The sequence below is a fragment of the Sciurus carolinensis genome, chromosome 2 (assembly GCF_902686445.1).
Source record: "Sciurus carolinensis chromosome 2, mSciCar1.2, whole genome shotgun sequence".
In the NCBI taxonomy this organism is placed as follows: domain Eukaryota; kingdom Metazoa; phylum Chordata; class Mammalia; order Rodentia; family Sciuridae; genus Sciurus; species Sciurus carolinensis.
In genome coordinates, this window is record NC_062214.1 from 109042829 (window position 1) to 109057348 (window position 14520).

The window sequence follows — 14520 nt, forward strand, 5'->3', positions numbered from 1 at the left end:
CAGATCAGCCTCAGACTGGTGCAAGGCCTCAGTCTAAGAGCTCAGCCCTGGATGTCTCCTCTTGAGTTCCTCTCTGTTGCCCTTGCCTGGTTTTCCATCACCATACCTAGCTTCTCCCAACAGCCCCTTCATCTGGTCATGTTCCATAGGACCCTTTATCAGAGGAACGTTTCCATGTGGAGCTGCATTTCAGCCCTGGAGTAAAAGGTGTTGAGGAAGAAGGCAGTGCCCCAACTGGCTATGGTTTCCGTCCAGCCTCTTCTGAGGTGGGTCAGAGGGCTGAGATATGCGACTCTACAGAGCAGAAAAAGGGTTGGGGAGTTTGAGATTCTGAGACTGGAAGCTATTAACACCTGTTCCATCTATTATGGAACAGAATGAGGAGATAAAAACAGACCAAGGAAGCACAGAGAACCTGTGCCCAAGGAAGGCACCAGATCAGCCAGACCGGGCTTTGCAAACTTCACCACAGCCTTCTGAGGGCCCTGGACTCCCAAGGAGATCACCCCTCATTCGTAACCGAAAAGCTGGTTCAATGGAGGTAATGTAAGGGGTTTGGGAAGAAGCCGAAGGGGTGGAAATACTCAGAGGACATTATCTATGTATACTCTGAATCTTCTTGGGGGTATTCTTGGGACCTGAAACAGAGTCTTCCTGCCCCTGGTTGATATGTTTTACCCTAATCTCTTTCACAGCTGGTCCCCCTGTAGAACTTCTTTAAGCTGGTTGCTACTTTTAATATTAAAGAGTTACAAGTGATGGGTGCCTGAGAGATAATGATTTTAAAAGACTAGATTGAGGAGAACTCTGGATGAATTTGAACACGTGGTTTCTTAAAAGGAAAAATATTAAAACATCATGATCTCTGGGCTAACATCCCAGTCTGATTCTTAGAAGCTGTGTGACCTTGCCTAGGTAACTAAACCTCTCTAAGCCTTACATTCTTTTATCTATAAAATATGAGTAATATCCACCTTATAGACACTTATTAAATGGTAACTATAGTAACAATACAATTGATATTAAAGGCCAGACTCTCTCCATCATTTTTTTTTTCATCTTGGGTAAAAATTATAGTGCAGCCATGAGCAGACACCTGGCACTTTAATGCCATTAGGGTTAGCTATACTGTCATTTCAGAAAAGGAATCAATCTGTTTTTCCTGGTGAAAAGGTTTATCTGTGTGTGGGCTTGTGTCCTGCCATTCATTTGTCTCTAGTTCTAGTCCTAGTTCTTAAGTCTAGAGGAAGGAACTGTTTTTAGTCTCACTTTGGGTTTAGCTAATTGTCCTGGGGGTTTTGTTTGATCTTTTTCCTGGAAACACTGTTTATCTCTTTGGCCCAATGACACTTTTTTTAACATATTTTTTTAGATGTTGATGGACCTTTATTTTATTCATTTATTTATATGCGGTGCTGAGAATTGAATCCAGTACCTCACACATGCTAGACAAGTGCTCTGCCACTGAGCCACAGCCACAGCCCCAACCCTATAATACTCTTTTTGATGCCATGATGTATTCCTTTCTTTGGGACTCTTGACTGTCTAATTTGGATGCTTCTCTGACCCCATGAATTACTGTTCACTTTACTCTATGCCAGGTCTCTATCCTAAAAGAATTGATTTTTTCCATTTTAGGGATTTCTTAGAAGAATAGGTCAGCCATAGGTTTCTAGTTCAGATTTTGGAGAAAGCCAAGAAGACACCATGGTTTCTTTTCCAAACTCTTCCTGATTATTTTAAAGTAGAATTGATGTTGATAATTTACATTGGGATATGTATTATTTTCTCCTTGAGGTATAGGTGTAACTTAATATCCACAGTTCTCTACATACCCTAAAGACTAATATGAAATAGAGCAAATGGACAGAATGACACATAATCTTCCATCAGTAAGCTGCTCCTCCATATTGAAATGTCTTCCCCATTCTTGTTGTCTGCTGGTCTGCCTGGAAGGATTGTGCTGGACCCCCTTTTTTCTTCTGGTTGAGAAGAAGAAGGAGATAGAGGCAAAGAAGAGCTCTCTCTGTATCATTTCTGGTCTTGATAAGATTGTTTCCCTTCAGTAACCTTCCACATTCCTTCTTTCAGTTACTGGTATTGCTTAGACCCTGGCTCAGCCAGGATGATGGCTGCCTAGGATATGTCCTTAGCCTAGTAAGAAAATCTTCATTTTGTTCTTTGGTCACAAAACCTTAAAATAATAATATTTCCTCTCCTTGCTGTAGGTATTGGACTATCTTATCTTTTCCAATGACATCCTTCCTCCCACCCCTTTTTGTCATCTCATATTTTTGAACTGTTTTGACCTTCATAGTAACTGTGCCCTAGCTAGTTATCTTCTCTAGCTCTCTAACTGGCTCAGCCCTTTGGGCACTAGGGCTTTGGGAGCCAGGAGGTTAAAGGAGCCATGATCGGCTTTCCGCCTGATCTGATTGCAGGTCATGAACATGCAGTGCACGGGGAACCTGGACCTGATCCCCTTGAGGGGACGGCGCCGCCGGAGGTCAGGAGACCTCCCCCGGCCTTCCCCAGCCATCGGCCTACAGCCCCGGGCTGTATCCACCACCCACCTGGCATCCTGCACACAGGTGTCCCTCCCTGCCTCGCCTTCTTTTCCTGTTTTCTATCTTTCCTTTTTGGGATCTAGGGTTGTAAAACACTATCTAGGTGGGATGTGTGTATGTTGGGGGTTGTGTGATTGGTCCTCACGGACATTTGAATAAATTGTTTTTTTGGGTCTAGAAGGGAAATAGTTAGAGGGGAGGGCTTCTTGATGTAGACAGGAAACCTAGAACAGTTGTAGTGGTCACAGCTGTCCCATTGAAAAGAGGCGAGGGTGATTAGACTTTGTGGCTGAACCACTATAATTGTCTTTCTGAGTCCTGGGGAGGGATCGATAAGATTAGGGACCCTAGTCTACTGAGAACTATGAATAATTGAATCATGATTTCTCAGATTTGGGGTGGGAGAGCTGTGAGGACAGTTATCTTGGAAATAGAAGTGATCTGTAGCATAGAAGAATTCCCTGGATAATTTTCTCTGTAAGAAACACTCTGTTCTCTTTTTATTCCTCTTTCCTATAAAAATTCTTTGATTCTTTCAAACTTTCTGACACTGCTTGGCTTTGTAGGGGCAAGAATTCAGAACCTGGGTTTTGTACTTCTAGTTTGACTAGCAAAATAATAACATAGAGTCTTTTTCTGCAGGTGCTTTCTGAAACTTCGTCCTCAAGGCCTGGTGGCTACCGGCTCTTTTCATCTTCACGGCCACCAGCAGAGATGAAACAGAGTGGCCTAGGTATGGTTTTGCAGCGTCTCTCACATATGATGGAAAGGGTTGTCTGTCTGTTCTTCAGAGTTTTATTGTAGGAAATCTTTGTCACGGGAGGTGGGACCATTCAGGTGGGGGTAGGGAGGATGAATGTGAGAAGCCATAGTTAGGTGTGAACTTAGATCTCAGATGATTGTTTCCATTCCATGAAGGTGTCTGTCTTTTGGTTTTCTCCACAACCCCCCATTTCCCTGTCTGAATGGCATTTTTCTGGCTTCCCCTCTCATTCCTTATCTGTCCCTCCAGTCTACCTCAGACCTTAAGGGACAATGAAGACTCTGAACCTTCAGAGTTATCAGTGACAGAGCTTTAAATAGAGGTACTCCTGACCGTCATAATTGTCCTATTCTTCATATGGAGAACTTATATCATGTCTTCCTCTGAAGTTTGTTTTTCACATCCCTGTGCTGCCCCCTCCTACCTCTGTACCCTGGCCTTTACCTTTCCTAATCCTATAACTTTTTCCTTTCCTTTTGGAAGATTGAGGGACAAATCTAAAACTGGTATAGTGTCAGAGGCTTCTCTCAGAACTTGAGGGAATGACTTTTGATTTTTTTGATCCCTGGAGAGGGGTGGAGAATATCATTCAACCTTTTCTAAGAACACAGACTGCAGGAAGAACCAAGCCACTGAGGGTATTGTATTCTTTGGGAGGGGGAGATGGTCCAAGGGAGAGACTGCCTCTGAACATGCTGCCATGTGAGCCAGTAACTAGAACTGGAGGTCAGAGATGAGTGTGTGGGGTCTGAACTTTTTCCCACCTTTTAAAATTTCGTCCTAATACTCTATTTAAATCTTCTCACTTTTCTGTTACCTTTGTCCTTGGTATCTAATTTCTTGGTCCCCAAATGGTCAGCATTTGGATCAGCAAGAGGAAGAAAGATTTTGGTCACTTTCCAGGCTAATTTTATGAGAGTTAGCTGCATTTTAGATCCTGAAATAAGGAAGATGGTTTGGGGCAAGAGAAATAAGTGACAAATATGTAGATCTGTGATATGGACTTCTCTTCCCAGAAGTCCCAGTAAGGAGTAGATTTCAGATAGGCTGGAGAAGTGGGCAGGTGTTTCTGGCCCAGTTAAATGGAAGTGATAGCAAGAATAAGGCAGAGGTATGGACACAGAACTGGTTGACAGATGGTGGTGGTAAGGTAGAGACCACTGGGCAGAGCAGGGTTGGCATGATTGTACCAGAAAATTATTCAGTGGAGGAAATGAATGTAGGGCAAAGCTTAGGGTGGTCTGGGATAAAGCCAGCTAGTTTTTGCTTTTCTGAAGAAAAACAGACATATTTAGCAATCCTTATTTACTCTCTAGCACCCCACCCTAGAATGTGTTTGAGCAGGAAAAATAGTGGAAATTGCTGCATAGAGAGTCCTGAATTCTGGAGTAGAAATTATTAGCCATCTGAGCTTCTGATTTCTCTGGTACCCTTGAAACCATGGTCTCTTCTTTGTGAGATCAAGGAAAACTGACCTTCTCTCCAGTTTATTTATCTCCCCTATGATTAGTAAGTCCCCAGCCAAACCAAGGGTCTTAGCAAAGTTGGATTTGGAAGTAGAGAGGCAAATCCCAAGAACCTTGGTGTCAGCCTTACCTCTTCCTGACTATAGTAGTAAGGATCATGTAATTTTAATTCTGTGCTAGATCAGATATTGGGAACAGTGACTAGCTCGATCTAATCAATAAAACAATTTAGTCAATAACACTTGATTCTTCAAGTTTTATTCCTCTTTTTGACAGTAGGATTCTCTTTGCTTTCTTTGAAATTGTATGTATGGTAATCTGATTCTGATCACAGGGCTTGCAAAACAATAAACTTGAAGACAGAAAAAAACATGCCTGTTTTTGTTATTGTTTCCTGCTTTCCTTCTTAGTAGAATGCTTAGCACATAATAGGTATGCTCTACAAACTGACTTTTCACATGCCTTCCAATTTTGTCCATCTTGTCCTCAGGAACTATACTCTTTTCTCTATAAAAAATAAATTCTTTTCTATTAGGAAAGAACTCTACTATTAGTACAGTTGGTCCTCAGGGTCAGGAGACCTGGATTCGGGTCCACCTCAACTCCTAAAATATTGAGTGATCTTGAGAAAAGGAGAACACTTTTGGATCTGTTTCTTCATCTAAAATGAGGAGGTTGAATTGGATGTTCTCTTAAGTGTCCCTTCCAGCTTTAAAAATCCAATGAGTCTTATACTTTCATTCTTGGGAAATGTTAAAAAGACGTGAAGGGAGGGAAGTTGGATGAAGAACTTAAAAAGAATTGGAAGGATGCCAGCTTAGTGCACAAAACCTAGTCTCTAGTTTCAATCAAAGCCTTTCCCTTTCAAACCTATAAGGGATTAGATTTCTGGGTTTCTCAAATCCTACATTGTTTATATCCTATAAAGGGTACTGAATTAAATCTAGGGGGATCCAGAGGGACTTAACTATTCTTGTAGGAATTCTGAGAGCCACTCAAAGAGCATAGTCTATCTCTTTCACTAGCTTTGAATCCCATAACATGACTAACTCTGTATTTGTAGTGGCCTCTTGTCTCTGTCATGTAGATCTTCAGAATTCCCACTTTGCTTGCTGGGTGTGGCTATAGGCAGTAGTGAATGCTATTTGTGGTTCCATGGATTGGCCACAGGGTAGTGGTTTTGAATGACTGTATGTTTCTTGATGTTGTCCTGTGAAATTGTGTGTATTTCTGTGTGCAGCTTTTTGTGGCTACTAACACAATCCCGGCCTTGCAGGCTCACAGTGCACAGGGCTGTTCAGCACCACAGTGCTGGGTGGCTCCTCCAGCGCCCCGAATCTTCAGGACTACGCTCGCAGCCATGGCAAAAAGCTACCACCTGCCAGTCTGAAGCACCGAGATGGTATGTGGGTGGGTTATGGGGGGCAAATCTTTTTTTCACTTGTTTCCCAGCAAGGACACAGCTCCAGAAGTATTCATGCTTAAGATGGCACTGACAATGGCATTATAACAAGTTTTCTTCATCAGTAATAAATGGAAGAAGAAACCAGGACCCCTTCCACTCCTCCATTTGCATTCCTTCTCACCATACAAATACTACTTATTTATGCTTATCCCTTCATAATCTCCCACATACAGGCTTGCTGCATCAATTTGTACTCTTTCCTGGATTCTGGCCTGTAGGGGTGAGGACCAAGAGAACGATCCATGGTCAGGAAGAACACAGCGGAGTCTTGATTAAAATCCAGGAAAGCAGGGTTAGGGATGGGGAAGTAGCTCAGCTAAGGTAGAAAAGATAACATGGAAAGAGATTGGGGAAAGGGAGGAAAGTGTCTGCACAGATTTTTTATTTTTCTAGATGACCAGAAAGAGGACATGGTGGTGAAATTAGTGTTGTTTGTGGGGCTGTATTGTGATAGAGGTGACAGATTACCGAGAGATAACATCAGAGGAAAAGATTAACCTGTGGTAGCTAGGAGTCTTAAGGGGCGGGGATGGGACCAGGTCATATAACTAATTAAAGAATAGACTGTACTGTGGGCAAATTCCAAAGCAGAGGGTGGGGACAGGGGTGGGTATAATCCCCATGATGTCTTTTCTCCCCAGAGCTCTTGTTTGTCCCGGCCGTAAAACGATTTTCTGTGTCGTTTGCAAAGCATCCGACTAACGGTACGTTTGCTTCTGACTCAACATCATTCCTCCTCACCATGTCACTTCCAGACACTTAACCTCTGAGTTCTGACACTGACTTTGCCTTTCCTTCCACTGTGTTGACACCCTCCTGTTTCTGAATGAGCCACTCACTAAATGTTCCTAATGGGACATTTCCCTTGGGACAACCTTAGACTTGGCTGCAGCCTGGCTGACCTATCCCTGTGGCAACTCAGGTTCTTACTTCCATAATCACTGTCATCACCATTATGTCTCTTTTTGTCAGCATCACCACCAAAACATTGATTAAATCTCTCCCTTTCCTATCACATGACTGCCAGGCTGAGTACAGACAATAATGGTTTCCCTTCCTAGAAAGAATAGTATTACCTAGATTGGGCCCTTTTCTTCTTTCCAACTCATTCCTCGGTTTATATAATTTTAATCTTTCTGGGATTTTTTTCTCCAACTCTTCTGATGGGGTGGATGACTAGTTTGTTTCTCTTTTAGAGTAATGCTGCATTTGCCAGCTCCCAAACCTACCTGTAAGGTCATTTGTCTCAAAGATATAGTTTCCCATCTCCATATTCCTATCTTTTCCATTGTGTGTACTTTGTGTGACTCTTGTGCTCCTGACATCTGCTTTATGTTACTACTAACCTAGTGCCTGGGCCTAGAAAACAAGAGCCCAGATTGTTGTGGGATAAAAGAGGGGGAAAAAAGGAGTTGGAGGTGTAGAAGTAGTAGATAAAGGAGAAGAAGTATACCTTGAGGGTTTTTTCCTCGGTGGTTTTATGTGTATGTGTGTTCACATATGTGTGTGCTCTAGGGATTGAACCCAGGGCCTCACATTTGCTAAGCATACACTCTACCACTGAACTAGACCCCTAGCCCCTGTATCTTGAATTTTTAAATGTAGTTTCCATGTGACCATAGCCTACCTATGGCAAAGCTGTCTTAGAGAAGCTGGAGGTGAAAAGTTGAAATGTCTGCTGGGGATCCCAGGGAAGCTTAGGAATAAATAATATCTCAAGATTATTGAAGAACTGGATCTGCTCACACTAAGGTGGATGAATTTGGAGATCTGTATAAATCAAAATCTGAAAGGTTGTGGTCTGTTTGTATGCTTTCCTGGATTCTGGCCAGTGGTGTATAACAGGAGAATCCAAGGTTCACTCCCTGTTGAGCTTTTATCTTTTATATCCTTAGTTTTCTCTCTGTGTTAGTCTTGTCCTCAAGGTAAATGTAGTTTTGTTAGATATGGTTTTCCTCCCTTCAAGAGCTAAGACTCTCTCAGGAAGATAAAATTAGCCTTGTTTACTGGTTAGGAAACCTCCCCATGATGATCTCCTACTGCCTAGCCAGTGGCAAGTTTTGGACGTTAGCTCAATAGTCATACATCTCTACTAAGCACTGCTAAAATCTTTCCCCAGGTCAACAAGCCTGTATTTGCTTAGTTTATCCCCACCCCCAGACCCCCACCTGTACCTGTGGCCGAAATCCCCAATCAGAGTGACATAGCTGTGCCTACTCATTTAGCTTCAAACTTTTCTGGCCTTCATGTGCCACAGTCATCTTCAGAGTAGAACAAGATGCACCAACCCCCAACTCTGTGACTCGAACTTAAGGTTCATAATATAGTACTAGGCGCTGGGGCCCCTGAAATTAGAGATAAATTACATATCTCCTAGATCCTTAGGTTCCATTAAAAAAAAGATCCAAGTTCATAAAACAGATCCTCAAACTATATCTCCAGTTCCCTGAAGCCTTGGTTGACAGACTCACCAGCTGAAGAAAACAAGAATTAATTTTACCATAAGGAAGAGAGGAAGAAAGACCTGGACAATTCAGGTATAGTGCAGGAGAACAAATTCAAGATCTCCTCCAACACTTTGTATACTTTAGGGGTTTTCTGGCCTCCTTTGTTTTTCTTGTGCTTGAGCTTGGAGGCTAAAGTGCTTTAGAAACTAGAATCGGGATCTGCCTGTTGGCAACAGAAGAAATTTGGAGCTATTGTGTCTCTTGCTGAAGATTCTCTAGATTTAATTTGGCTCGTAGAACAATATGAGAGCTCTACCCCATGGCCAACATCTTGCTTGACTGACCCAGCAAGCACAGAGTGGATGCTGTGTCTACAATTGCTTGTGGCAGATTATTCACAGCAGTGTGCCAACCTACTCTCATTATCACCATCTCCTTGCATGATGTCTAACTTTGAAACAGCAGCTTAAAAAACTGGACCTGGCTTTGGAAAGGAGACAAGATAATGCTGTCTTCATACTTTGACAGAAGCTCAGCCCTCAGTCTATTCCTGCCTCTGTTCCTGAGAAGCTTCTGTGGCATCCTGTGACTACATCCAGCATACAAATGTGACCTGTTACTAAACTGTGCTGAACTCACCAAAGTAAATTAATAAAGTAGGAGAGAAACTGTGGCTCACCCTCATCCAGAGTGTCAGAATATGCCTAATAGATTTGTTAAAGACATTATCTTCTAGGGACCCACACAACTGTGTGACTGTTGATAAAGTTGATTCTCACCAGACAAGCCTGGGTAGAGCTGAATTCTTTCCTGACCTCCAAACTTAGGTCTCTGAAAACCATATTTTAATGGGATCATCCTATGGAACTAGTTCTGGTCTGGGAGTTCTGAGCAGACATCCTCAGCTGCCTTGATCCTATCCTAGCTTTTCTATACCAACATCCTGTACTCAGGTTCTTACTCATTCTTACCTCAGGTCTTATAACCCCAAACCTTTTCCTCAAGATCTCTCCTTGTTGTTCCTCTTATGCCCACCCCGCCACATACCTTTCACTGCTTTTCAACCTTTTTCAGCCAAATCCCATGCATCCACAAACTTTGCCAACCAGCTTAAATAGTGAGGAGTTCTGAATCAAAACTTTTCAACTCACCAGCTGAAAAAAGTGGAGTTAGACTCATCAACCATGGAAAGAAAACATAAAATGATCTCTTTTGGTTTCTATAATAGCTACATCATCCCCAAGTACTGAGATTTATGCATTCATCTAAAAAATATTTATTTTAACAAGAGTAAGGTAAAGGATGCTTAGTCAACATTGACGTTTTCAAAAACAAATTCCATTTTTTACATGCACTGTTTTTACATGCACTGTTTAAACCCTACATCTGGTTTTCTGCTAGTCTTTTGTGCCAGCTTCCTAGTGCCAGCCCTGTCTGCAGCTATATTGGAATCTGGTCCAGAGAGCCTGGCCTGAGCCTTCAGGAGATTTTTTTTAGCTTTAGGTGTGTCTTGATACCTAATATCATTCTTGACCCTCTTCTCTGAGTGACTTTGAATCATTCCTTCTCTATCCCAGCGTCATTAATCCATTTGTCTGAGAAGTGGGCCCTAATTAGAGTTTGTCCAAGAATGACCAGGAACACTGCAGCCCTAGTCAAAGCTACCAGCCACAGAACTTCCAGCTCACCCTGTCCAGAACCATGTGACTGCTCTCTGTAAGCACTGATTGAATTATGCTCAAGGAGGAAGGGGAGGGCCTTGTTGTATGATAAGGTCTCATTTGTTCCTTCTTTTATTCTCACTGTGTGATGCCAATGTTCTTCTTTGCTGCAAGAGGTGCCCAGTGGCTCTGACCATCTCTGCTTCTCCCTTAGCAGCTCACCTTGGATCGAAGTGGCCCCCACCTCCCAGTAATCCTTGTGCCAGTCAGTGCCCCCCTCAATGTCTCTCCCTCTTCTCTTTCTTTATCTTTGTGCTTCCTACCATGGTTCCCCCACCCCCTCCAGAGCTGCTGGATGACCAGCACCCTGTGGTCCGGTTGCTGCGCAGTTTTTCCTCTGACTGCCCAGGGGGCCGGCCAGTCTCCTTGGATGCCACGCTGGCGCATCACCTGCACCAGTGCTCCTACCACCTGCGCCTCTTCCGGAACTGGCTGCGCTCAGGCCAGGATGACCCCGAGTGCCTCTACGGTACCCCCTGCCACAGGCTGGCTGCTGCCACTACCCTGGCTGGGATTGATTGCTTTGCTTATTGCACTTCTGGCAGGGGAGCCCATCTAGTCCTTTCTCCTGTTTTCCCTAAAGTTATGTGACTTGCATTTAGTTGCTTGGATGGGATTGGAGCCAGTCTGCCTGGTAGCTGTAGCATTGGCTGCTCATCCCCTTCCTATTTGCCTTTGTCACTGCCCCCTAATGTTTCCCACTCCCTAGTCTTTTCAGTACAGGAGTAGTCTCTTGCCCTGGAATCTTTTCTTATCTTTCTAACCCTCTACTACAACCAGTTTCAAAACTAGAGGTTTTTCTAACCACTCTGAGGAGCTAGACTCTCCTTTGCACCCCCTGCCACTGGGTTATAGAGGAAACAGAGGCACACAGGCCTCACTTAAATTCTTGAGGCAAACAAAGGCCAGAGGTTAGAAGATGATCAGGTATAGTCACTTTGAATTATGGGTTTTAGTCACTGGTGATCAGGAGGCCAAGTCTGCATAGATATTGCTGCCCTGCCTACACTTAGTCCTTTTAAAGAAATGTAGAAAAGGCATTGGAAAGACTGGGGACTGAAAAAGTGGTTGGGATGCATGTTTCTTGATCCTCCAATGTGGACATTGTTTCCATCAGTAGTCCCTGGAAGTAAGGTTACACATTTAGGTTCATCTTTGATCCTACCCAGACTAGTAGATCTATATTAGAATTGTTGGGTTTAAAGCATAGCATTAATGTTGACTCCTTTTTCTAGGGGATTTGCCTCATTTACTGATGGAGTATAAAGATCCTAAAAGTCTAGGATCTTCTAATAGAGTACATGGGAAAAGCTTCAATGTGATGGAAATGACCAAGAAAGAACTTCCATCCCCCAACCCATTCATGCATGTGGTTTTCCTTGGCTGAGCTTCATGTGTATTGCATGCCCTCCAGTTTGCATCCAAGTATTCTAGCCTTTCTACCCATATCCTAAATTTGCATGAACCCCTCTCAGATCCATGCCCTCCTCCTTAATCTGGTTTTCTTGTTCATGATACCTGAAATCTGCTGTTTCTTCCCAGCTCCATGATCTCCCTGCCTTATGTTAGATCTACAGTTTCATTCCTTACCTCTGGATCCTTGTTTTATTTCCCTAGAAATTGCAAGAGCAATGTTAGTGCTTACCCTACTGGGCTTCTATTGATTTTTCCATGGGACATTGCAGGCTATCCATAGACAGAATCAGAGGTGATTTGATTCACCTGGAAGCTTTAGTAGGTAGACTTTTTAGGAAATCTGGAGGTGAGACAAACAGACTTTCCCTAGGGGCTCTAAAGAGTTCCCTCTCCTGGAAATCCTGGATACCCCACATTTTAAAAGCCACGGACTCTCCTGATGGCTTTCAGGGACTGTCCATGCTTCCTTGGCCAATTGGGTTCTACCTGACAGGAATAACATTGACTTTCCCCATCTCTTTTCCAACAGGATTTGAAGGGTGCTCCATGGTACCTACCATCTACCCACTGGAAACTCTGCATAATGCCCTTTCCTTGCGTCAAGTGAGTGAATTCTTAAGCAGAGTCTGCCAACGCCACACAGATGCCCATGCACAGGCATCTGCAGGTATGGAGAATACTCTTATTTTGTACCCCTATCTCTACCTCCATTCCCATGATTCCTAGAACTCTTGAAAGTAATAAATTAAAAACATAGGTATTCCATAAACACACAAAAGTCAACTTGAAAATATGTATAATCACATAGGCCAACTAAACATCATAGAAATATTACTCCTTCCTAAGATAATTTCTATATTTAATGAGTCCAATTAAAAACACAAATCAAGGGCTGATGTTGTGGCTCAGTGGTAGCACACTTATCTAGCATATGTGAGACACTGGGTTCAATTCTCAGCACCATATAAAAAAGTAAATAAAGATATTGTGTCCATCTACAACTAAAAATATTTTTAAAATACACAAATCAATTCTGAAGTTCTCTTTGAAAAACAAATAAGTGGCCAGGTGTGGTGGTGCACACCTGTAATTCCAGCAACTTGGGAGGCGGAGGCAGGATGATCACAAGTTCGAGGCCAACCTCAGCAACTTAATGAGTCCCTAGGCAACTTAGTGAGCTCCTGTCTCAAAATAAAATGAAAAATTAAAAGGGTTTGAAATGTGGCTCAGTAGCAAAGTGCCAACCTGGATTTAATCACCAGTACGAAGAAAAAAAAAAAAGAAAAAAAAAAAAAAAAGAAAAGACAAGGATAGCAAAGAAAACCCTGAAGCATAAGAGGATACTGGCTTTACCACATTTAAAAGTGTTCTATAATCCCAATGGCTCTGGAGACTGAGGCAGGAGGATTGCAAGTTCAAAGTCAGCCTCAGCAACAGCAAGGCACTAAGCAACTCAGCTAGACCTGTCTCTAAATAAAATACAAAATAGGGCTGGGGATGTGGCTCAGTGGTTCAGTGCCCCTTAGTTCAATCCCCGGTACCCACCCCACAAAAAAAATTCTATGAAATGTCTACAATAAAAACAGTGTAATTGGTACACAAATAGTGAGGCCAAGGAAACAAAATAGAAAATCTAGAAATAGATTGTATTAGCATTTCAAAATACTTGGTAAAAGATAATCTTTTTTAAATAAGTAAAATAGGGCTAACTAGCCATTTGACCAAAATTAAAATTGAATTAGTACTTCACACTATATACTAGGATAAATTCCATATGGATCAGATATCTAAGTGTAGAAACTAGTGGAAGGTACCCAAGGGCTTGTTGTTGCTCTTCAGAAACACCAAAATAATAATAATAATAATAATTATTATTATTATTATTTAAGGAAAAGCTATCAGAATCAACTGTGTCACAACTCTGGAAAGTAACAAAAGTTTTTAGCAAGTAGGAAAATGCTGAGTCAAGAAAAAGATAACCTGGGCTGTGGATGCACCTTGGTGGTAGAGCACTTACCTCATGTGCATGAGGCCTTGGGTTCAATCTCCAGCACAGGGAAAAAAAAGTTACTATATTGGTAAATGTAAAGGCCAGCATTATTGTATATTTGTGTAGTAGCGCCTCTTTTTATTACATATATGATTTAACATACAAATGTTTAAAATAATCACTATGTCTGTATTAATTCACATACTTGCATAAAGATGTAATTTGTGGCAATAACAACATAAAGTGAAGACTCAGCTTTATAGCAATATAGGTGTTGTATGTTACTGAAGCTAAATTGCTATCAATTCAAGTATACTGTTATAAAGTTTATGTTAATTGTAATCTCCATGGCTACCACTAAGAAAACACCTTAAAATATATGCCCAAAAGGAATTAAGAAGGGAATCAAAATGGTATACTACATAAAACCAGTTAAGCACAAAAGATGTCAGTAATGGAGAAAAGGAGGAAAAGAGGAACAAAATAAGTGCATAACATACAGAAAATATCAAAATTGCAGAAATAAGCAATTTCTTATCAATATTTGCTTTAAATATAAATGAATTAAACTCTCCAATCAAGAGGCAGCATGTCAGAATGGAATTTAAAGAACATTACCCAACCATACAGTGTCTACAAGAGACTCATGTTAGATCCAAAGACACAAATAGGTTGAAAGGATAAA

The 14520-nt window shown here is 42.0% G+C and overlaps 1 protein-coding gene across 1 annotated transcript in view; it reads left to right on the top strand.

Moving 5' to 3' along the window:
• Nucleotides 1-14520, top strand: part of Ppip5k1 (diphosphoinositol pentakisphosphate kinase 1) — a 42235-nt gene that overhangs the window by 15371 nt on the left and 12344 nt on the right. Inside the window, 7 exon segments of the mRNA XM_047539473.1 lie at nt 150-266; nt 377-541; nt 2442-2591; nt 3210-3300; nt 6073-6198; nt 6903-6965; nt 12375-12512. Of these exon segments, the coding sequence (XP_047395429.1) occupies nt 150-266; nt 377-541; nt 2442-2591; nt 3210-3300; nt 6073-6198; nt 6903-6965; nt 12375-12512 (850 nt within the window).